A 22,776-nucleotide genomic window follows, 5' to 3' on the forward strand; every position below is an offset into this window, starting at 1 on the left:
ACGACTGCACCACGACGGGAACTCCTGCTTTGACTTTTTAAACCAAGGGTGCTGGGCTGATTTTGATCCACTTGTCAAGAGCTGTGATGCCTTTGGATTTTTCACGCCCCCACCCCCACCCCAAGGGGACAGGTTCACCTGCCCCAGCTTCACGGGTGCCTGCAGAGGACACAAGACCCTGGGTTAGAGACTGTCAGTTTTATTGCTCCTGGCAGAGTAAGCGCTGCAGGCTTCCCTTCCCCGAGTCCACAGGGGCTGTGCAGAGAGACCCACCGTGCGTTTGTGTCCTAGCTGAGGAGATCCCAGTGTCACCAGAGGCTGCCGGTGCTCCCGCCCAAGCGTGGGTCCCGAGAAAGTTGCTGTCTCTGTCCCCGAGGTCAGCCCAAGGGCTTCACTGCCTGTCTGCCAGGCTGTTGGCTCTACAGACATCCTCCAGAGGCATCTGAACAAAGCAGTCTGTGCCTCTTCCCACGACACGGCCGTGCAGTGTCCCCAGCCCCGGGAGGATGACTCTCAGTAGGATTGGACATCCTTCTCCTCTTGTCCAGGGCTTGCAGTGGCCCCTGGGCCACAAGTCCCTGCTGTGTGCTGTTGGTCCCTTTACCCCATTGTCCACTGTCCTTGGAGCTGCAACATCCTACACCGAACTTGGCAATGAAAACACACACCAAGGACGCTTTGGCTAAACAAATCGATGAAAGATGTCACAGCAGGTATCAAAGCAACCTAGGCACAGAGAAAATATGCCATACATGACGGCAGGTGTGTCCCCCTCTTAGAGTCCTGTGTGCATGTGTGTGTGTGTGTTCCCCGCCCCCTTTCACTGTGCAAAGGGAAGCCAGCTCTGATCTGCTCTTTGGAGTTTGCTTTTTTTTTTGTCTTTTTGCCTTTTCTAGAGCCGCTCCCACAGCATATGGAGGTTCCCAGGCTAGGGGTCTCATCAGAGCTGTAGCCACCGGCCTACACCACAGCCACAGCAACGCGGGATCCTTCACCCACTGATCAAGGCCAGGGATCAGACCTGCAACCTCGTGGTTCCTAGTCGGATGCGTGAACCACTGCACCACGATGGGAACTCCTGGAGCTTGCTGTTTAACTTTAGCCATGGATTTGCAAACTGTTCTGTATTGGTGTACATATTACCTTTAAGAGCTGTGAGGTATTCTAACCTGTTCCCTTAGCCCGTCCGAGGCGCCTGGGCTTTTAGGGAGCAAGCGCGTTATGCTCTAGCGGCTGCATTTCTTCATGCGAATAAAATATTTCACCAGCATTTGAGGGTTGACTTGCAGCCACTAAAAATGAAATCAGAGCACCCTTCTTGGGGGACCCAATCGCTGCGTTTTAAGCGACGGTCTTGTCTCTGTGACGGTGATGTCACCCAGAATCCACTTGCCTCCCCCTTTATGTCGCGTCCTGCATCTCGGCCACAGCGGGAAGTCAAGGACCTGCCTAGTCCTTTGCACCCGGAGCAAAGCCCCTCCTCCCAGATCCTCCTCAGGCTGCAGCCTGTGCCCCAAGGGCGTGCTGCTGCCGCTGGGTGCTTATTCCTCTCCCGGAGGCCCAGACCCGGGCTCTCTGTTCCTGGTCGTTCTTCCCTTTCGGGTTTCTCTCGGCTGGGGTGGGTCCTTGTTCTAATCCAAAGATCTCTTTGGGCTGGTAAGGTAAACAGCCTGATCTGTTGATTTCCATAGGATCGGTGGGGCATTTTGTTTGTCTGTTTGTTTCATTTCTGGCCTCACCCGCAGCATATGGACGTTCCCAGACCCAGGATTGAATCTAAGCCAGAGCTGTGACCTGTCCCACAGCTGCAGCAATGCCAGATCCTTAACTCCCTGTGCCAGGCTCGGGTTCAAGCCAGAGGCTCCACAGCCACCCAGCCTGCTGCAGTCAGAGTCTTAACACACAGTGCACAGTGGGGACTCCAAGATTGGTGGGTTTTGACGAGATTTCTTCGACGTTCTAAACTCAGTAAGATCAGCGACTAGCTTTGGATGTTTAAGTCATCAATAATTATTGGTTTGAGTTTTATGAAAGTAATAGCTTTCGCTTTACTTTTTATAGGAGACAACTTTCACTTAAAAAAAAAAGTTCCACCTTGAGTTAAGTTTTTATGTGTCGACTCATAAAAGGACTCTGAGTGAGAAGGCGGTTCTCAGCAGGTGGGTGTCAGCACACAGGGAGGCCAGTGGGTTCGCCACCGTGGTCGAGCAGAAGACTGTTACCCCATGCTCTGTTGGGTCCCAGGAAGTCGCTGCGTGGTGGCTCCCGTGGCTGCTGAGCGAGGACCAGTTCCCTTCTCCTGTCCCCCTTTCTTTCTTTCTTTCTTTTTTTTTTTTTTGTCTTTTTGCCATTTCTTGGGCCGTTTCCGCAGCATATGGAGGTTCCCAGGCTAGGGGTTGAATCGGAGCTGTAGCCACCAGCCTATGCCAGAGCCACAGCAACATAGGATCTGAGCTGCGTCTGCAACCCTACACCACAGTTCACAGCAACGCCGGATCCTTAACCCACGGAGCAAGGGCAGGGATCGAACCTGCAACCTCATGGTTCCCAGTCGGATTTGTGAACCACCGCGCCACGATGGGAACTCCTCCCACCCTCCCTTCTATGCTGTGCTGAGTCTCTGGTGCTGGTGACCACAGGACGCGGATCCACTGCTGCTCATGCTCTCCTCTGAGCGTGCCCTTCTGTCTTCTGTGTCCCACTTGGTGTCACACGGGCCATGGCCTGAGAATGTCCTGCCGCTCCTCCTGCTGCTGGGGCTGGTTCTGAGCTGCCGCACCTCTGGGCAGGGCTGCAGGGGAAGGCCCAGCCCGGCCTTGGGTACCATCTCCCCGTGATGGGGAAGCACAGGGACCCCTGCGCCCGAGCTTCCTCCAGGGACCCCAGGGCACTGGCTCACGACAATCTCTGGTGCTGCCCAAGGGGGCAGGGTTCCGCGCATCTGCCGTGCACGCGCACCCTCCCTCCAGTTCCTGGTGCTTTGGTGGTGCCGGCTCTGATTGTTTGGGCCAATTGCAGCCCTTTCTGGCCAACTTGGGCAGTTAAACCTGTTGGCTTTTGAGGTTCTGTAGAGTTTTGTGGGTCCATCACGAGGTCTGGGGTTGCCTTGGAGCCTGTGTGGCCTTGACCTGTCCTCGAGGTGGCACGGCGAGCTGTCCCTGCTGCGGCATCGGCTGGTTCTGCTGGTCACAGACTTTTCCTTACACGAGTTTCTTGCATTTACGCCAGGCTGGAAGGTGATGAGAAATTGAGTGGGACGCGCCGTCCTCTCTGGGAACCAGGAGTCCAAGTCCCTGGGGGTGAGCAGGCCCAAGGGGACTTGGCGTCCACGGCCAGCAGTAACGGCATTCTACCTGGAACAGAATCGGACAGTGGTAGAAATCTGGCTGCGGGCTTGTTCTCCCTTTCCTTGGAGATGAGACAGAATAAAGCTGAACGCGAGGGGGGAGGCCACCCAGAGGAAGGGAAGTGCTTCCATCCTAAGCTTATCGGGGGTCGGTGCTTTCATAATTTCCTATCACCTTGGCATGCATTGGGTTTTCTTCTGGGTCCCTGGTCTCAGTTGGCACACCTGTCCTGTGCTCTGCTCTGGAACGGATCGGCTCCATCCAGCCCGCCCTGTTGTGCCTGCAGCTGACTGCTGCCCCTCCGGGCCAGGCCCCCAGCTTCCCTGCCCTCTGCACTTGGTATCGCTCCCCCCCCACACTCCTCCCCTCCCGGTGGTGGTGTATTCCAGGCAGCGGCCCCTGGGGACCAAGACATCCGCGGAGGGACCCTCCCGTCTGGCACCTGCCTAGCGAGGAGGAGACGTGCAGTTGACTTCATGAAATCAGCACCTTCTCTCTCCACCCCACAGTGAGGGCTCTGATTTCCGGGCTGTCATGTTTGTCACCACATGCCTGGTTCTCTGCGTATCAAGGGAGACCATCGGAGGTGGCCATCGGCCCCTGCAGGTGGGGACCAGAGCATCCATCCCCAGACACCTGCACCCTGAAACACCCCCCTTATTGTAAGCCCCCCGGGGCCAGGCTCCCACAGCAGAGAGCTGACCCCTTCAAGGCCCCTCCCTCCACCCCAGGAAGTTCCTACCGCTTTTGAGGTGATTGGTGACTTCTTATGGCTCCTTCCTCCCCTGCAGGGGAAGGGCTGAGGCCTCTTGAGTGGACACTGAGGGTGCGGCCAGGCTGCCCGGCTGCCTTCTGGACCCTGGTGAGAGGACATACGACCCGCCTGTGCCCACTCCACACCCCCCACCCCGCCCTGGGTGAGGCTCCAGGGCACAAGCTTGGAGGAGCCGGGCCGTATTTCCTCCTAGGGCCCATGCTAACTTCTTCCAGCGCTGGGAGGTGGTGGGGCCGGACCTGCGGGCACGCAGCAGCTTGGCACAGGGAGGCCTGGGGACACGGACCCAGAATGAGAAGGCGGAGGAAGGAAGCAGCTGACCCACAGCCTGGAGCTGGGGTGCAAGGAGCCTGCCGCGGAATTCTGAAAAGTCTGGAAGGAGCTCTGTTTCAGGAGGGGTCGTGGAGCAGATGCATCTGCGAGGAATTACAGGGGCCCTGGAGGGAGGTAAGCTCGTGAGCGCGTCACCGGGCAGGTGGCGGTGCCGCAGGTGCTTATCGTCTGCACAGGCCTCGTGGAGCACAGGCCAAGCTGCAGGGAGCCGGCGGCTGAGACGTACCCGCGGCTGCACGGTGGGAGTAGGCCACCCCGGAAGTCAGGCCAAGGAAGACCACCCAGGAGGAGCTGGGATCTGGGGAAAGTGCCTTAGAGTGGAGGCCGTGGAGCCTGAGCGGAGGCCCCAGCAAGGCCCGGGAGGAAGCTGGAGGCTGGAGGCAGCCAGCTAAGCGGGCCCATTTGGGGGCAGCAGGTCCTGGAGGCAGGAGTGACCCGGGCAGAGCTGAAGGGCTTGGCCCTGGATGGAGGAGGAGGGAAGGGAGCGAGGCAGGGATGGAGAGGTCGGCGGGACTGGACGGGCCAGGGACCCCTGGCATCCTCTCATCCTGCAGACCTTGCCCACAGCCTGGGAGGAAGGGGGGGGCACAGATTTCCATGTGAGGCCCATCTTGGCAGGGAGTTGTGGACAGCATGGCCAGGCCTTCTGCCCTCAGGGTCACACGCAGCTGTGTGCCTGCCGTGGGGTGCGAGGATGCTTTGTCATAACACTGGGCGATGGATGTCCTGGAACGAGCCTGGGAAGTCGCCCAAGTCCTCATCATAAATCCGCAGATTATCCCAGGAACAACCTGGCAGGATTCCCCAGCATCTCAGCGGGAGCCTGGCCTTCCTGAGGACAGGGCTCAGCTCTGCGCGCCCGGGCGCTCGGGTGGCTCCAGCAAGGTCCCAAGGGGGCACCGACGTCGTTCGTCTCCGTGGGCCAGAGGGCAGCGTTCTGCCCATGGCGTCTCTCCTGCAGCGGTTTTCCCACATGGATCCCATTGAGGACCTCGAGGGGTGTCCCGTCGTGCGGCCGCGGGGTGGCCCTGATGGCCAGACCCCAGCCACAGGCGCTGGATTTGCTCGGCTCAGTAGGAGGACGTTCTGAGTCTGTTGGACTCCGCGTATTTTTTAAAGAGGTTCAGACTGGCTCTCTCTGTGTCTGAAACAGCCCTTGGTTCAGTTAACTGCATCGATGCGTTTTGGGGTTTGAGTCTTAGTTTAATCGTCCGTCAAGGGCGAGAATATGACCCCACCTATGGAATCCGCATGAACCGAAATTAAATTTTGCTTTTTCCATCCTCAGGATGCCAAAGTGATCTGATTTCAATATGCCGTCCAGTGGCGGTGGCCCCCAGGGGCACATCCCAGGCCTTCGTTCATAGGTCACCTGCTGCCCAGCAAGGGTGGGGTGACCGTGGCCCCCTCGTTAGACAGAATCGTCTGAAGCATGAGCTCCCTGTGACGCCCTCCTTGGAGCAGCCTCAGCACGGCGGGAGTCGGAGCTCTGCTGTGGGGCCTGGGTTTGTCCTGTGTTCTCGCACAGGTGGCCTGTGTCGGACACAGCGTGGCCTGGGCTGAGGTCCACACCTGCTGGGCTGTTTCTCTCTGGGATCAAAGGCTTGACCTGCTTGTGGACTCAGTAATAAGCCCCAGGGGATGTTGAGCCCGCCCCAAGTGGGGGCCTTTGTCGGCTGGCGCATCTGCAGGGTTCCTGCAGCAGGAAGACTTGGCGACAGCCCTCCCGGCCCAGGTACCTCCATCCAGGGCAGCCTCTGGACCTGTGGATGCCCAGCGAATGTCTGTTGAGGAAATGAATGCTTGTTGCTGCCGGTTTTAAGAGGGCATGGCTGCGCTGGTCCAAAAGCCTTGCCGTTGTGAGCAAAGTATAGTCTGTTGCTCAGACAGGGAATTGCTGGTCCCTAGCCCCACCAGCAGCAGGGCTGCTGTCACGCCTGAGCTTGTTCAGTTAGGTTGCCTTTGAAATCCCTCCTGCAGCTTCCGGCGGCAGCAGCGCCTCTCCCAGCGTGAGGCTGTCTTTCACCTGCACCGACCGTCTGAGAAGGTCACGTCCCAGACACCGGCTGTGGCAGTGGGTTGTCACTGTGGGCGTTCCCCTCCCACGTCTCCTTCCACTGCTCTGCCTATCGCAAGAACGGCCATCGCTCCTGATGGCAGCATTTCTAAAAGGCATTTGGCTCCGTACCCAGCCCGACATGGATGCAGCTCTCCTTAGCTCACTGCAAGTCTTTTAAGAACAAACGACATCAGCATGCATCCCGAGGACAACAGAAGGAAGGAATCTTCCATTTGCTAGGTTCTGATCATCAGTCTTAATGTTCAGATGAACTGCATTCCGTAGGACTCAGAGAGACGGGATATTTGTGACTGGGCACCTGGACGGACATCATCAAAGATGCCCAAAGAGGAGTTCCTATCGTGGCTCAGTGGTTAACGAATACAACTGGGAACCATGAGTTTGCGGGTTCGATCCCTGGCCTCGCTCAGTGGGTGAAGGATCTGGCATTGCTGTGAGCTGTGGTGTGGGTGGCAGACGCGGCTCGGATCCCACGTTGCTGTGCCTGGGGTATAGGTCACAGGCTCGGCTTGGATCCTGCTGTGGCTGTGGTGTAGGCTGGTGGCTCCGATTGGACCCCTAGCCTGGGAACCTCCATGTGCCGCAGGCGTGGCCCTAGAAATGGCAAAAAGACCAAAAAAAAAAAAAATGCCCAAAGAGTAAACCCAAAGCTGAGGGACAGCCTTACAGGGAGCAAAGGCTAGTGTTTCAGAGCCTCCAGGTCCATCAGAGGGTCCACCAGCCATCGTGTCCCCGCCTGTGGGGCTTGGGGGTCCGGACGCACCCAGCACCTGTCCACTTCCTGTTCACAGATAACCTGGGAGCAGTGGGCATGGGGGGTATCTTCCACATCTCAACCCTGCCCACCCTGAGGCCAGGAGACAGATCCTGGGGTCCTTCCTCTGCTGTGGGGCCAGCTCAGGCTGCTGGAAAGCATGGCCAGAATGTCCAGGAAGGGACTGGTGGTCTTTCTGAGGGGTGGTTTCTGAGCAGAAAGTCAAAACAAGGTGGCAGCCTATTTCAAGGCTTCTGCCAGGCGTAGCTGCAGCCACCCTTCCAAGGGTCCCAAAAGCAGGCCCTGGGCTGAGGGTGGGAATTCCAAGTAGCTCCATTTTCGGCCACGGGCATAGAATACATTTTACAGGGACCGGAGGCCCCGAGGTGGTGTGGCTGCTTCGGGCTGCTTGGTCCTCTGGCCCCTGGGAGAAGTGAGGGGGCCGGTGCTGCCCGGGGCGCCTCTGCGGGCTTTGAACCCCGGGCGCTCAGGGGTCCCGGGAAGCACGTTGGTCAGGCTCCCCCCGGCCTCAGGGTTCTTGAAGACTGGCTCATGTGTTTACCTGCAGAATCTGTGGATTGTGTCCTCAGTGAGCCTGAGCAGGGCCCTGGGACGGGCTCCGAGAGGCCTGGTGGGCAGGCAGGCAGGTAGGCAGCCAGTCTGGTGATTCAGGTCAGAACGAATGGCTGGGAGTTCCCATCGGGGCTCAGGGGTTAACAAATCCGACTAGGAACCATGAGGTTGCGGGTTCGATCCCTGGCCTTGCTCAGTGGGTGAAGGATCCGGTGTTGCCATGAGCTGTGGTGTGGGTCGCAGATGCGGATCCCAAGTTGCTGTGTCTGTGGTGTAGACCGGTGGCTACAGCTCCAATTGGACCCCTAGCCTGGGAACCTCCATATGCTGCAGGAGCAGCCCTAGAAAAGGCAAAAAGACCAAAAAAAAAAAAAAAACCACACCAAAAAAACAAACAGCTGGGTTCACAGGAGAGGAGAGAGCACTTTTTAAAAAGGATTTGCCCGACTCAATTGATGAACCCGTCTATCAAGCTTTTAGTCGTTTCACTGATACTCGGCCTGGGAGGAAGCTGGGGACAAGAAACTGATCAATGGCTCTGATGGCCATAATGAAGACAGTGCCTTTCTTTTGAAACTGTGACATCAGAGTTTTCAGGCTCGGAGGCTCCCCGGGAATCGCCTCAACTAGCACAGCCCCTCGTAGAGGAGGTGACGGCGACAGAGCCGGGCCTGTACCGGGCGGCGGGGGGTTAGCGTCACAAACGCAGTTAATACCTGCAGACCAGCCCGGTGCCAAGCATTGCTGTTCTGCTGCCCTGTCGGTGTTCCTTTGCTTTGGTCTTTTCCTACAAGAACACAGGGCAGAGTCCTGGCCTTTGGGGAGTGATCATGAGTGAGTTACGTGGAAGCGAAAGCAGGCAACTCTCTGGGCAGCATTTACCAGGCTGAGCCTGGTCCCACAGTGCATCCCTGCTACCTCGTCCCTGCCCCACCAGGCACAGCTTCCCTCTCTTCCGTGTGCTCTCCTGAGGCCTGGCCGGGCAGCCTTCCCTACCAGGGGACCCTGGGCCACCTCCCTTTTGACCCAGGCTGGGATTCCACGTTGCACGCGGCTACTCCAGGCTGGACGTGGCTCTGCAGGTGGAGGACCCATGGCTTCCATTACGATCTCAGTGAGTGGTTTTCTAACAGAAAGCTCGCTCTTTGCTGTGTGATCAAACATCCGTATATTCAAAATATTGGGAGGGGGAGTTCCCGTCGTGGCTCAGTGGTTCACGAATCCAACTAGGAACCATGAGGATGCAGGTTCGATCCCTGGCCTTGCTCAGTGGGTTAAGGATGCAGTGTTGCCGTGAGCTGTGGTGCGGGTTGCAGACGCGGCTCGGATCCCGCATTGCTGTGGCTGTGGTGTAGGTCGGTGGCTACAGCTCCGATTGGACCCTTAGCTTGGGAACCTCCATGTGCCGTTAGAGTGGCCCAAGAAAAGGCAAAAAGACAAAAAAAAAATGTTGGGAGGAAGTTGCTCGGTGCCACCACCAGGCCCAGCGCGTGCTGTGACAGCTTGTACAGGACACATTCGGTGGCCCGTTTTCCCGTCGCTGCAGTGCCGTGGCCCCTGTGCCTGCGTCAGCAGACAAGTCCTTACCCTGCAGAATGTCGCACAGTCCGGGTGTCTCAGTGGTCCCCTCGGGGTGGGGTGTCCTCACCCCATGTTTCCGTGACGCTGCATTGGATGCGGAGGCTTGGCTCGACCCAGGTGGCCCCTTGGGGAAGAGTGGGTGCAGGTGATGTGTGCTCCGTGGGGTCACCACACGCCACACTGGTGCCCTCTGTCCCTTCACTTCCCTGATGCTCTTTGGTCACTAGGTTAAAAAGCGACCTCCCGGAGTTCCCACTGAGGTGCAGTGGAAACGAATCAGACTAGTATCCATGAGGACGCAGGTTCGCTCCCTGACCTCGCTCAGTGGGTCGGAGATCTGGTGTCGCCGTGAGCTGTGGTGTAGGTCCCAGACACGGCTCCGATCCTGCGTTGGATCCTGCGTTGCTGTGGCGGTGGTGTAGACTGGCGGCTCCAGCTCTGATTCGACCCCCAGCCGGGGAACCTCCATATGCTGCGGGTGCAGCCCTGGGGAAAAAAAAAAAAGCGACCTCCAGAATCTTGAATAGAAAGATTCTGGCTTTTCTCTTCGCTCCTGGCAGGGGGTCTGCGGGGTTGCCGGCCTTCCCCAGCCTTCCCACTCATGGCTCCAGATTCGGATTCGTGCCTGGATCAGCCTGTCTTTCGGGCTCCAAGAGGCTGACTTTTCTCATTCTTCACCATTCTGTACACATTTATTCATTAGCATTCTCTGTAGAGAAGGGCTTTTCCGCATCATTTGGCAAAGAACCATAGTTCCTTCCAAAAGGACAGAATAAAAGTTCGAGCGCTTCGAGGGGACCTGTGGAGTCCTTACGAGAGTTCCCATCAGACAGTGTGAGACGGCCGTTTAAATTGATGGCACGTTACACCCAGAATGTGAAAAAGAGAAGATATTAAACGAGAAAACAAGGAAGACTTCAGTGGGTGGGATATTCTGTTTGGTAAACAGAACTCAGGACAGGTGTATAGGATGACGTCAGGAGTTCCTGTTGTGGGGCAGTGGTGAACGAATCCGACCAGGAACCATGAGGGTTCGATCCCTGCCCTTGCTCAGTGGGTGAAGGACCTGGCGTTGCCGTGAGCTGTGGTGTAGGTTGCAGACGAGGCTCGGATCCCGCGTTGCTGTGGCTCTGGCGTAGGCCGGTGGCTACAGCTCCGATGAGACCCCTAGCCTGGGAACCTCCATGTGCCATTGGAGTGGCCCTAGAAATGGCAAAAAGACAAAAAAAAGCGGGGGAAAGACGTCAGGCCCTGGAGGGGGCAGGAAGCAGATGCCCTGCGAGGGGCCAGGAGGACTCAGAGGGCTGCTCCCAGCATCCTCAGCACGAGAGGCGAGGGGGCAGGGCTGTTCGGGAAGAGAGTCCTTGGGATATCCTGAGATTTCCGCTCCCCCAAACCCAGGCACAGGTCTCTGTACAGCGGGGTGAGAGGCCCCAGGGTCTGTGACGGGCCTCTGCCCAGGAGGACCCCCGGCAGGGCAGGGGCCAAATAGGGACAGGGCTGCGGCAGGGGGCGACATCCCCGGGGCCTGTGGGAAGGGGAGGTGCCGGCTTCCATTCAAAGCTCCTGTGCCAAGACCCCAAAGTGCCTCTGCGGTCAGCTGGGGAGCCTCTGGAGCCCCAGAGACCACCGCCAGCAGCTCTGGACCCCAATCCGCCAGGCGAGGCTTGCCTGCCCTGCGGTCCCCCACGGCAGGTCACCAACCTGAAACCAGCCTGGCTGGGGGAGGCGGTTCAATAAGGAACCAGACTGTGCCTGAGGCCAGAGTGGCCTGAAGCAGGAGGGGCCCCGCCTGAGTTTCCTCCGGGACCCAGGGTGCCTTCGAGTGAGGGAGGGGTGGGGAGGGGGCCGCCTCCCCCTGCAGCACAGACTGTAGTGTCAGCAGCAGCAGCACGTGTGCGTGTGTGCTTGCCCGCTCTCAGCAGAGGTCACACGTACTCCTGCCTGGCCCCCGGCACCAGGTGCACATGCGTGGGGCGCGCGCCACCTTGGTGATTTCAGATCGCACACCCCGAGATGCCGGGACACTTCTCCAGGCTTCTCAGTGAGGGACTCCTATTGTCCCCCTTGGACGCCGAGACATCCTGAGTGACAGGGGCCGGTGCACGGGTCGTGGCGAAGGCCCTGATGTGCGTGCGTCTGAGGGTCTCGTGGCCTCGGAGGGTCCCTGAGCCTCTTTAGGTCTGGACCCCAGTCTGTGAAGAGAGGGTTTGCCAAGAGCCAGAGGCCCCCCCCTCTGGACTCAGCAGGTGGGTCTTTCAGTGACCCCCTCAGCTGGGCCCAGAGCTGTGTTCCCCTGGCAGGAGGGAGAAAACGCAACACTCATTCTTTTTTTGTTTGTTTGTTTTTTTGTTTATTTATTTATTTATTTATTTTCCCGCTGTACAGCATGGGGATCAAGTTATCCTTACATGTATACGTTTTTTTTCCCACCCTTTGTTCTGTTGCAATATGAGTATCTAGACATAGTTCTCAATGCTATTCAGCAGGATCTCCTTGTACATCTATTCTAAATTGTGTCTGGTAAGCCCAAGCTCCTGATCCCTGCCACTCCCTCCCCCTCCCATCAGGCAGCCACAAGTCTTTTCTCCAAGTCCATGATTTTCTTTTCTGAGGAGATGTTCATTTGTGCTGGATATTAGATTCCAGTTATAAGTGATATCATATGGTATTTGTCTTTCTGGCTCATTTCACTCAGTATGAGATTCTCTAGTTCCATCCATGTTGCTGCAAATGGCATTATTTTGTTCTTTTTTATGGCTGAGTAGTATTCCATTGGCAACACTCATTCTTAAAGGGCTTTCTTCCTGTTCAGAGATGTCCAGCAATCAGTGTGGCTTCCCCATCCTCAGCCTGCCAAGGGGCTCTTGGACCCCACAGCATGGAGAGTGGCCCTCCCAGGGCTGCCTTGCTGAGGCTCCAGGGTCGGGGCCCATGGGGGCCTCACACCACGCAGGAGGTGCAGGGGGTTGGCAATATTCCATCCTGCCCACCTCCACCCCACCCCACTGAGCCTACCTGCCTGGTGCTCCTCCCTGGGCTGGGCGCCTGGCGATCCATCTACACCCCAGCCACCCCCAATAAGTCACCACAGACGGCAGGGCGGACAGGGGCTGTGATGGGCCTCTGGCAGTTCAGTCAGGCTCTCTGCGCCTCTGTTCACTCATCCGTGAGGTCAGATGACGCTGAGGACACCCCAGGCCACAAGCACTTACGAGGGCAGAGGACACCCAGGCCACAGGTGCTCACGAGGGCAGAGCCCGGCCCCCAGTGTCATTTCTGTCGGTGGCTGCAGCTGCCAGCACATCCCCGGAACTGCATTTCCCTCAGCAGGTGCAAAGCGCTGGTTGTCTACACCGCCTCCTGCATCAGGGGCTGGTCACACGCAGAGTCCAGGGACCGCTGGCCCTTCAGTGTCATTGTGAGACTGTGAGGTGTCCTGTCAGCCACACAGGACTCCCTGTGCCAAGTGGCTCCCGTGATGACACCACGGGGGGCTCACAGAATGCACCTCCCCTCTGCACAGGAGGAAACCAGGCTTAGCGGGGTGGCTCCGTGCATCCTCTCAGTCAGAGCTGCAGGGGCCCTGAGCCCACCCTCCTTCTTGCGTGCAGTGGAGCCCTAAGCCGCGCAGGCTTGGGGCCTGGGGTGGGGCCAGGAACTTTCTAACAGGTTCTAAGGGCTGCTCTGGGCCCCCATTAGCACCCACACTCATGATCCTTCAGGTCCAGCCTCACGCCGACACCCCCAGACTGGGTCTCAGCCCCGCTGCACGTGGAACCACCAAGAATTTGAAAAGTTGAGAAATACTGTCTAGAAGATCAGACGAGAATCCCTGGATGTGGGTGTTAACAGCGGGTCCCTGGGGTTTGGGGGAAGGGCCCAGGCTGCCATCTGGACACCCCCCTCCCCCACTGCCCCTCGGCCGCCCCCCACCAGGTCTGTGCCCGCAGCCTGGCCCCAGAGTGGGATGACCTGTGACGGGGTCGGTGGTGTGAGCACACGTGGTGCTGCCACAAGCCTGGCCTCCTCCCCGTCCAGACAGCTGACCCGTGTGGTTCTGGCCACTGCGAATTCGATACAAGGAGAGACTGGCGGAGTGCCTGTCATGGCGCAGTGGTTAACGACTCCGACGAGGAACCATGGGGTTTCGGGTTCGGTCCCTGGTCTTGCTCAGTGGGTTAAGGATCCAGCGTTGCCGGGAGCTGTGGTGCAGGTTGCAGACACGGCTTGGAACCCACGTTGCTGTGGCTCTGGCATAGGTCAGTAGCTACAGCTCCAATTCGATCCCTAGCCTAGGAACCTCCATGTGCTGCAGGAGTGGCCCAAGGAATGACAAAAAGACCAAAAAAAAATTTTAAAAAAAGGAGCGACTTTCCCCAGTGCTGTTTTTCTGGTCTCTCCTGAGCAAGGTTAAAAAATAGAGAGCAAATAAAAATCACCATGGGAGTTTTCATCATGGCTCAGTGGTTAACAAACCCGACCAGCCTTCATGAGGATATGGGTTCAATCCCTGGCCTCGCTCCGTGGGTGAAGGATCCAGCGTTGCCGTGAGCTGTGGCGTAAGTTGCAGACGCGGCTCGGATCCCACGTGGCTGTGGCTGTGGTGCAGGCTGGCAGCTAGGACATGTGATTATCTGGAAGATTAATTGATGTTTAGATCATTGAAATAATGAGAACGTAAATCCAGGACTGAAAACAACACATGTACCATCACCTGTGGGCATGTGGCTGGCCTGGCAATGTTTTGGAGAGAAAGTTGGCTTTTCGGGTAAAGGGGTCCATTTCTTTCCGTTGCAGTAGGTCCCACCCTCCCTCGTAAGACTCCCCCCACCCCCCGCCAACTCCCGGAGAGACTGGGCTGCAGCTGTCTCTGCAGTGTTGAGAATAGTGATGGGAGCCTGTTGGACGAGCAGCGCTTTCCATCCAGGCCCGAGGACACTGTCTTCAGGGGGCTAAACTGCCTTCTCGGGAAGCACTTAGGAAGCCCCCAGCATCACTTTACACCAGGCTCCTCACCTGTCTTTTCCCATGAAACCCGGCTGGTTGGAGGTGGCTCCCTGGCCAGGCTCCCGGGACCAGGGCTCCCCTGCCCACCCGCCAGCACCTCCCACAGGCTCTGGGGGGGGACACGTCGCCGCGCTTACAGCGCATCGCTGCCTCCTGAATCCGCTGCTCACCCAGCTGCTTGATGAGACAGGATGTGAGCTGCCGGAGTACAGAGAAAGCACTGGTTTCTGGGGAAACCAATGTGTGTGCTTTGGCAAAACCAAAAGCAGTGAGTGTCAGGTGAGCATGACAGCCGGGACCGGTTCTGAAAATGCAGCTTTGCAGGCGCCCAAGTCAGCCGCTTCAATACTCGGAAGCCGAAAATGCAGATGACAGGTCAGGGTGTGATTTGCACGGGAAAGGAGTGAGGAGGCGGGTCAGCAAGTCCACGCACAAAGGAAAGGCTTTGGCTCTATGTTCTGTGTTTAAGTGGTGAAACCACGTGCTGTGTTTTAATGGATGGAAGATACGTGAGGCATGTTTCTGCTTCCCTCCCGTGCCCTTCAAGCCTCTGACCATCTCTTTGGATAAGAGGCCTTCTCCTCCTCCTGGTGGGTGGATTGGGAAGAGATTTGTGTGATAAGTAAAAAGGAAATGTTTTACTAAAAAATTATCCAAAAAAAAAAAAAGTTTGTGGGAGTTCCCATCGTGGCGCAGTGATTAACGAATCCACCTAGGAACCATGAGCTTGAGGGTTCGATCCCTGCCCTTGCACAGTGGGTTAAGGACCCGGCGTTGCCAGGAGCTGTGGTGTAGTTTGCAGACGTGGCTCGGATCCTGCGTTGCTGTGGCTCTGGCGTAGGCCGGCAGCTACAGCTCCGATTGGACTCCTAGCCTGGGAACCTCCATATGCCGCAGGTTTGGCCCTAGAAAAGGCAAAAAGACAAAAAATAAAAATGAAAATAAAATAAAAAATTATCCTTTGCGATTTATTCCTGAACTATTTCAGATGATTTCTATGAACGTGTTTAGCTGACAGATCACAACCTGTAGAAAGTTTCTTCTGTCTTGGCTCCTTTACCCTCGACCATAGTTGATGTATTGTAAGGATGGGTTTGTTATCTTCTCTCTTTGCTTTAAGTTTCTTGATAGCTTGTTAAGATTGGCTTTTAGGAGTTCCCGTCATGGCGCAGGGGTTAACAAATCCAACTAGGAACCATGAGGTGGCGGATTCGATCCCTGGCCTCGATCCGTGGGTGAAAGATCCGGCATTGCCATGAGCTGTGGTGTAGGTCGCAGACGTGGCTCGGATCCCGTGTTGCTGTGGCTCTGGCGTAGGCCGGTGGCTACGGCTCCGATTGGACCCCTAGTCTGGGAACGTCCACGTGCTGCAGGTGTGGCCCTAGAAAAGGCAAAAACAAACAAAAAAAGAGAGAGAGAGAGATTGGCTTTTAATATTATTTTGTGCTTGTTTGTTTTTTGTTTTTTGGGGTTTTTTTTTTTGTCTTTTTGCCTTTTCTAGGGCTGCACCCGTGGCACATGGAGGTTCCCAGGCTACAGGTCTAATCAGAGTTTTAGCCGCCAGCCTATGCCAGAGCCACAGCATCGCGGGATCCGAGCCGCATCTGCGACCTACAGCACAGCTCACAGCAACGCTGGATCCTTAACCCACTGAGAGAGGCCAGGGATCGAACTCGCAACCTCATGGTTCCTAGTCAGATTCATTAACCACTGAGCCACAATGGGAACTCCCGTGCTTCTTTGTTTTAACTACAGCACTAGCACGGTGCTGTCCAGCCAGCAGAGCTTTCTGTGATGACGGGAATATTCCATGTCTGAGCTGTGAGGTGAGACCCACAAGCCACACGTGGCCACTGCAACTGAGGAGCTGAATTTTTAATTGCACTTAATTTCAGTGGATGAGGATTGAAACCCAAACGGCCACTTGTGGCTGCTGGTGGCCACATTGCAAAGTGCATGTCTAGGATTGTTTTCTATTCTTTGTATCAGCATATCTGTTTGGTTCATTTTATCTATTGTTTTATCGAAAGCTCTGACCTCCTGTTGAATGTGACAGCCAGTGTCTGGTCACATTCCAATTTGCATTGTACACTGTTTAACCACTTCTAATGATAGTTATTTCTTTTAACAAATGGTCTTTGCTATGTTAGGGCAATTTCATTGTATCATTATTTTGTTTAGAGCTTTTAAACATTAGAATGGTTGCTAAGGAGTTCCCGTTGGGGCTTAGTGGAAATGAATCTGACTAGCATCCAGGAGGACACAGGTTCAATCCCTGGCCTCACTAGCGGGTTAAGGATCACAGTTTTCTGTGAGCTCAGGAGTAGGTCGCAAATGAGGCTCTGATCTCACGTTGGTATGGCTGTGGAAGAAGTAAAACTATCCCTATTTGCAGATGACATGATACTCTACCTAGAGAATCCTAAAGACTCTACCAGAAAACTGTCAGAGCTCATCCATGAATTTGGCAAAGTCGCAGGATACAAAATCATTACACAGAAATCAATGGCATTTCTATACACTAACAATGAAAGAGCAGAAAGAGAAATTAGGGAAGCCATCCCGTTTACCATTGGATCCAAAAGAATAAAATGCCCAGGAGTAAACCTACTTAAAGAGACAAAAGACCTATACTCTGAAAATGATAAGACACTGATGAAAGAAATCAAAGATGACACAAATGGATGGAAACACATACCATGCTCATGGATTGGAAGAGTGAATATTATCAAAATGACTATACTACCCAAGGCAATCTACAGATTCAATGTAATCCCTATCAAATTACCAAGGACGTTTTCCACAGAACTCAAACAAAATATTTTAAAGTTTGTTTGGAAGCACAAAAGACCCAGAATAGCCAAAGACATCCTGAAAAAGAAAAATGGAGCTGGAGGCATCAGGCTCCTGGACTTCAGACTATACTACAAAGCAGCAATCATCAAAACGGTATGGTTCTGGTAGAAATCAGTGGAACATGAGAGAAAGCCCAGAATTAAACCCACACACCTACAGCCAGCTCATCTATGACAAAGGAGGCAAGAATGTACAACGGAGAAAAGACAGCCTGTTCAATAAATGGTGCTGGGAAAACTGGACAGCCACATGGAAAAGAATGAAATTAGAATGAAATTAGAACACTCCCTAACACCATACACAAAAATAAACTCCAAATGGATTAAAGACTAAATATGAGACCAGACACTATAAAACTCTTAGAGGAAAACATAGGCCAAACACTTAAACGACAGCAACATCTTCTCAGATCTACCTCTTAGAGTGATGACAGTAAAAACAAAAATAAATAAATAGGACTTAATTAAACTTAAAAGTTTCTGCACAGCAAAGGAAACCCTAAACAAAATGAAAAGACAACCCACAGAATGGGAGAAAATCTTTGCAAATGAATCAACTGACAAGGGATTCACCTCCAAAATTTATAAACACCTCCTACCACTCAACACCAAAAGAACAAACAACCCCATCAAAAAGTGGGCAGAAGATCTAAACAGACAGTTCTCCAAAGACATGCAGATGGCCAAGAAACACATGAAAAGATGGTCAACATCACTCATTATTAGAGAAATGCAAATCAAAACCACTATGAGGTACCACCTTACACTGGCCAAAGTGACCATCATAAAAAGTCTACAAACAATAAGTGCTGGAGAGGGTGTGGAGAAAAGGGAACCCTATTACACTGTTGGTGGGAATGTAAATTGGTGCAACCACTGTGGAAAACAGTATGGAGATGCCTCAGAAAACTAAACATAGAACGACCATGTGATCCAGCAATCCCACTCCTGGCTCTATCCAGAGAAAACCATGACTCACAAAGACACATGTATTCCGATGTTCATTGCAGCACTATTTGCAATAGCCAAGACGTGGAAACAACCTAAATGTCCATCGACAGAGGAGTGGATCAAGAAGCTGTGGTACATATACACGGTGGAATATTACTCAGCCATTAAAAGGAACAAAACACAGGCATTTTCAGCAACATGGATGGACCTAGAAATTATCATGCTAAGTGAAGTCTGTCAGACAATGAGACACCAACATCAAATGCTTTCACTGACATGTGGAATCTGAAAAAAGGACAGGATGAACTTCTTTGCAGAACAGATTCTGACTCACAGACTTTGAAAAACTTCTGGTTTCCAAAGGAGACAGGTTGGGGGGGTGGGAGGATGCACTGGGAGTGTGGGATGGAAATCCTATAAAACTGGATTGTGATGATCCTTGTACAACTACACATGTAATAAATTCATTGAGTAATTTTTTAAAAAGTGTGGTTTGTTAGTAAGATCACAGCTGACCATGTAGCAGGCACGGTCTCCTTTCTTTATACCTCTCTGTGTTTCCTGGAACAAGAAGTGGGTTTTCTGTGTCTCTATCAATAATTAACATCAAACTTTGTACCGGAACAACAGATGCTCTTGTGACAACCAAGTGCACCGCGTGATGCCAGAATGCGTTCTCAGACCCACTGCCGCACGGTCCACCCTGTCCCCGTGACCTGGCTGGTCCAGGGCCTCCCATGGATGCTGCTCCAGCAGGTGGCGTAGGCGGAGCTTCTGGAAAATCCTAGCAGGGCCAGGAAGGCTGGTGCTCTCAGTGTTCAGCATTCAAATGCCCCGTGACCTCTCGAATCTAGTCTGCCTGTGCCCAGTGGCCTGGCATCCAGGGCCCTTCTCACCTCCTGCGGGCTGGGCTGCGGTCCCCCCTGCTCTGCCTGGGTATTTCACGCGCCCATGCTCTGCCTTCATCTCGTGCACCTGCCCTTTCAAGTTTCTCAGCTCTTATTTTCATGCTCTTTGGGAAGTGGAGAGCAGCTCACCTGTTCCCAGTCAGCTCTCTTGAGCCTCTGACTCACCACATAAGTGATCCCCCAGCCACCTGGTCACCCACACGGCCCCCCAGCCTGCAGGCTGCGCTTCCCACCCCACAGCAGGTGTGTTTCTAGTGATGCTTTTGGACTTGATGCCTTGTTCTGAGTCATTTTTCAAAGAGCAGCATTTCTTTAAACACACAAGAACCTTGGGAGTTCCCGTCGTGGCGCAGTGGTTAACGAATCCGACTAGGAACCATGAGGTGGCGGGTTCCATCCCTGGCCTCGCTCCGTGGGTTAAGGATCCGGCATTGCCGTGAGCTGTGGTGTAGGTCGCAGAGGCGGCTCAGATCCCGCGTTGCTGTGGCCTTGGCGTAGGCCGGTAGCTACAGCTCCGATTAGACCCCTAGCCTGGGAACCTCCATATGCCACGGGAGCAGCCCTAGAAATGGCAAAAAGACACACACAAAAAAAGTACACAAGAACCTTAATATAGTATGAATGTATGGACTCAATCTTTGGTATGTAATTCAGTTCTAGGATGACTATATTTTAAAAGCCTTTAAAACGTATTTTCCTCTTTTCTGCAGAACTTGGCTTTTAGCCAACTTTTCAGGATCTGTGTTCTTAGAAATAAAACATTCCCACGTTTGCACCAAAAATGTACAGCTCTGTTGCTGTGTGTGTGTGCGGTTTCCTTACAGATGGCACAGCAGAGAGCAGAACTCTTGTTTCTTTCTTAGTTTTTGCCGAGGCTAGTCCACTGCTTCTCCCATACTGAAGTTAAAATGAAAGATAAAATTTTATAGGTTACAAGATATAGTAGGAACATCTTGAGCTTGTAGTTAAAATCCCTGGGTTCAAATGTGGATTCATGAGTTCCCGTTGTGGCGCAGTGGTTCACGAATCTGCCTGGGAACCATGAGGTTGCGGGTTCGATCCCTGGCCTTGCTCAGTGGGTTAAGGATCTGGTGTTGCCATGAGCTGTGGAGTAGGTCACAGACGCAGCTCGGATCTGGCTGGCGGCTGTAGCTCCGATTGGACCCCTAGCCTGGGAACCTCCATGTGCTGTGGGAGTGGCCCTAGAAAAGGCAAAAAGACCAAAAAAAAAGGCAACAAATGTGGATTCATTTTCCGTTTGCTGTCGAGAGGTCCCTGAACCACCTGACTCTTAGTGCTCTTTGTGAGGCAGTTACTGTGTATTTGTATGAATTACCCTCATGGGTGGTTATTAAACCAAATAAGAGCTCTGAAAAATGTTTTAGGCACTAACATTATGCAAATTAAATTATTTGATAACCCCAAGAAGGTAACCTAAGATTTCGTCACTGCTAAAATCAACTAATTCTTGGAGTTCCCATTGTGGTTCAGTGGTTCACGAATCCGACTAGGAACCATGAGGTGGTGGGTTCGATCCCTGGTCTCTGGCAGTGGGTTAAGGATCCGGTGTTGCCGTGAGCTGTGGTGTTGGTCGCAGAGGCGTCTTGGATCCCGCGTTGCTGTAGCTGTGGTGTAGGTCGGTGGCTGCGGCTCCTATTGGACTCCTAGCCTGGGAACCTCCATATGCCACAGGTGCGGCCCTAGAAAAGGCAAAAAGATAAAAAAATAAAATCATCGAATTCTTATCAAATATTTAAATTTGCTAATTACCCTTGAAGTCAGACTCCGTGAAAGCACAAGTGTACGTTCATCCGGGGGCGGCTCTCGTTTCCAGGACCTCTGCAAATACGCAGTGGTGCCCGTCTTAGCACACTGGGGGATGCACGCCAGCGGGAAAAAATCATGACCTATTCAAACTCAAAAGTGCGCAGAGCACACTGGGTTACCCAAGTACTTTCTGCCACGGATCTGCTCGTTTCTCCAAAAGTAATTGCAATGCACACGTGCCAAGTATATTCTCAGCAACATTGCGGTGCGAGTTTGTTTCACCGAAAAGCAATCTGCAAGATGCTCATCTAATGAACAGGCTTCCTCTTTGCAAAGCTTCTGGGCAGATCTGGTACCCTCACCCCGGGCCTCCCCACGCGTGGCCCGAGGGTGCTGTCCCCGCCGTAGCCTGGGGTCTTCTCTCACCACCCCCCCATCTCCCCCTCCAGCCTGCAGCGGTGTCTGGGACAACATCACATGCTGGCGCCCCGCAGATGTCGGAGAGACCGTCACAGTGCCCTGCCCCAAACTGTTCAGCAATTTTTACAGCAAACCAGGTACGGGGCCATTTCTGAGCCTTCTTTTGGGCGGGGGGGGGGATGTTCATTGGAGAATCCGGCTTCCCATTCGGGCCAAAGAAGCAGGGTGTCTGCTTCCTTGATGGAGTGTGGAGCTGGCCTTGGGCAGAGGGAGCCCAGAAAGCTTCATGCCAGGCGGCTGCCTCAAAGCCCACGTGGCGGGGCACAGCCAGGAGAGCGCAGCCGCCGCGCGGAGCCAACACCTGGCCTTTAACTTTCAGGGAACATAAGCAAGAATTGCACCCATGACGGGTGGTCGGAGACATTCCCAGATTTCATGGACGCCTGTGGCTATAGCGACCCGGAGGACGAGAGCAAGGTAAGGGCTGCGTGCGTATCACCTCCTGCGTTTCCAGAGGTGCACGATGAACCGTGATGCTTTGAGATTTCCTTGCAGTTCTGACCCAATCCAGCCAGGTCTCTGTTCCGTTCAGCTGCTGGGCGCTGGGAGTCACGTGGAGGCAGAAAGGCTGGCCTTTGCCTGCTGTGGGCATGTCTGGAAGGTGACCCCAGGAGCGCTTTAACGAGCTGCCCTTTCTGCCCTGAGGGTTCCTTTGTTGCCTTTAAGATTCTGCCACAACACCGGAGGCTGTGGAGAAGCCCTACGGTAGTTCTCTTAGCCCCGAGCCAGCAGCAGGTGGTGGAAGCAATGTGGTCGGAGCCCTGGGCAGCCTTAGAGATGGGTTCCCCCCTCAGGTCGTGGGGACTCAGGCTGTGACAGGCATCCCGCAGGGCCCCCCACTGGCCAGCGTAGTTTAAGGAGGGGCATGTGCCATCTCCAGCTCCGCCAAACGCTGCCCCCACCTCCCGTGAATGTTCTGGCCCCCGCACACCCACCCAGACATGGGGCTCTGCTGTGTGACATCTGATCTCATAACCAGATCACTGCCTCCCCTGCGCCCTGTCATTGGCCCGGTGACCATGTGTGGACAGCTAAGAGCCTGGGGAAGCTGAAATTGAGCTGTTGCAGACACGTGCTCCCTGCAGGCATCAGGAGTGGTGCCCATTTACGGAGCCCACTGCTCATGCCCAAAGCCCACGAAACGGGTAAAGTCTTATGTCACCGATGCCCGCCCCTCTCACCTGCCCCTGGGCCCCTGGGCCCACCCCACGCAGGTCCCATTCCCACTGTCCCTGGGATGTCATGCCGAGGTCAGATGGCTTTTCCTGGATCCTCTCGTGATCCTTTCTCATAGAGGCTCTCTTTGCTGTCCTCACCGAGATTTATCATTGGAGACCAGTTCTTTTCCTAGCAAATTAGTAA

At 54.5% G+C, this 22,776-nt stretch overlaps 1 protein-coding gene across 2 annotated transcripts in view; it reads left to right on the plus strand.

The window, feature by feature from the left end:
* Window positions 1-22,776, plus strand: part of VIPR2 (vasoactive intestinal peptide receptor 2) — a 77,454-nt gene that overhangs the window by 8,834 nt on the left and 45,844 nt on the right. For both annotated transcript variants that reach the window (XM_047763482.1, XM_047763483.1), the window contains exons 3-4: window positions 21,384-21,491; window positions 21,734-21,831. In XM_047763482.1, coding sequence (XP_047619438.1) covers window positions 21,384-21,491; window positions 21,734-21,831 — 206 coding nt within the window. The remainder of the gene's footprint in view (window positions 1-21,383; window positions 21,492-21,733; window positions 21,832-22,776) is intronic.

The sequence above is a fragment of the Phacochoerus africanus genome, chromosome 16 (genome assembly GCF_016906955.1).
Source record: "Phacochoerus africanus isolate WHEZ1 chromosome 16, ROS_Pafr_v1, whole genome shotgun sequence".
In the NCBI taxonomy this organism is placed as follows: Eukaryota; Metazoa; Chordata; class Mammalia; order Artiodactyla; family Suidae; genus Phacochoerus; species Phacochoerus africanus.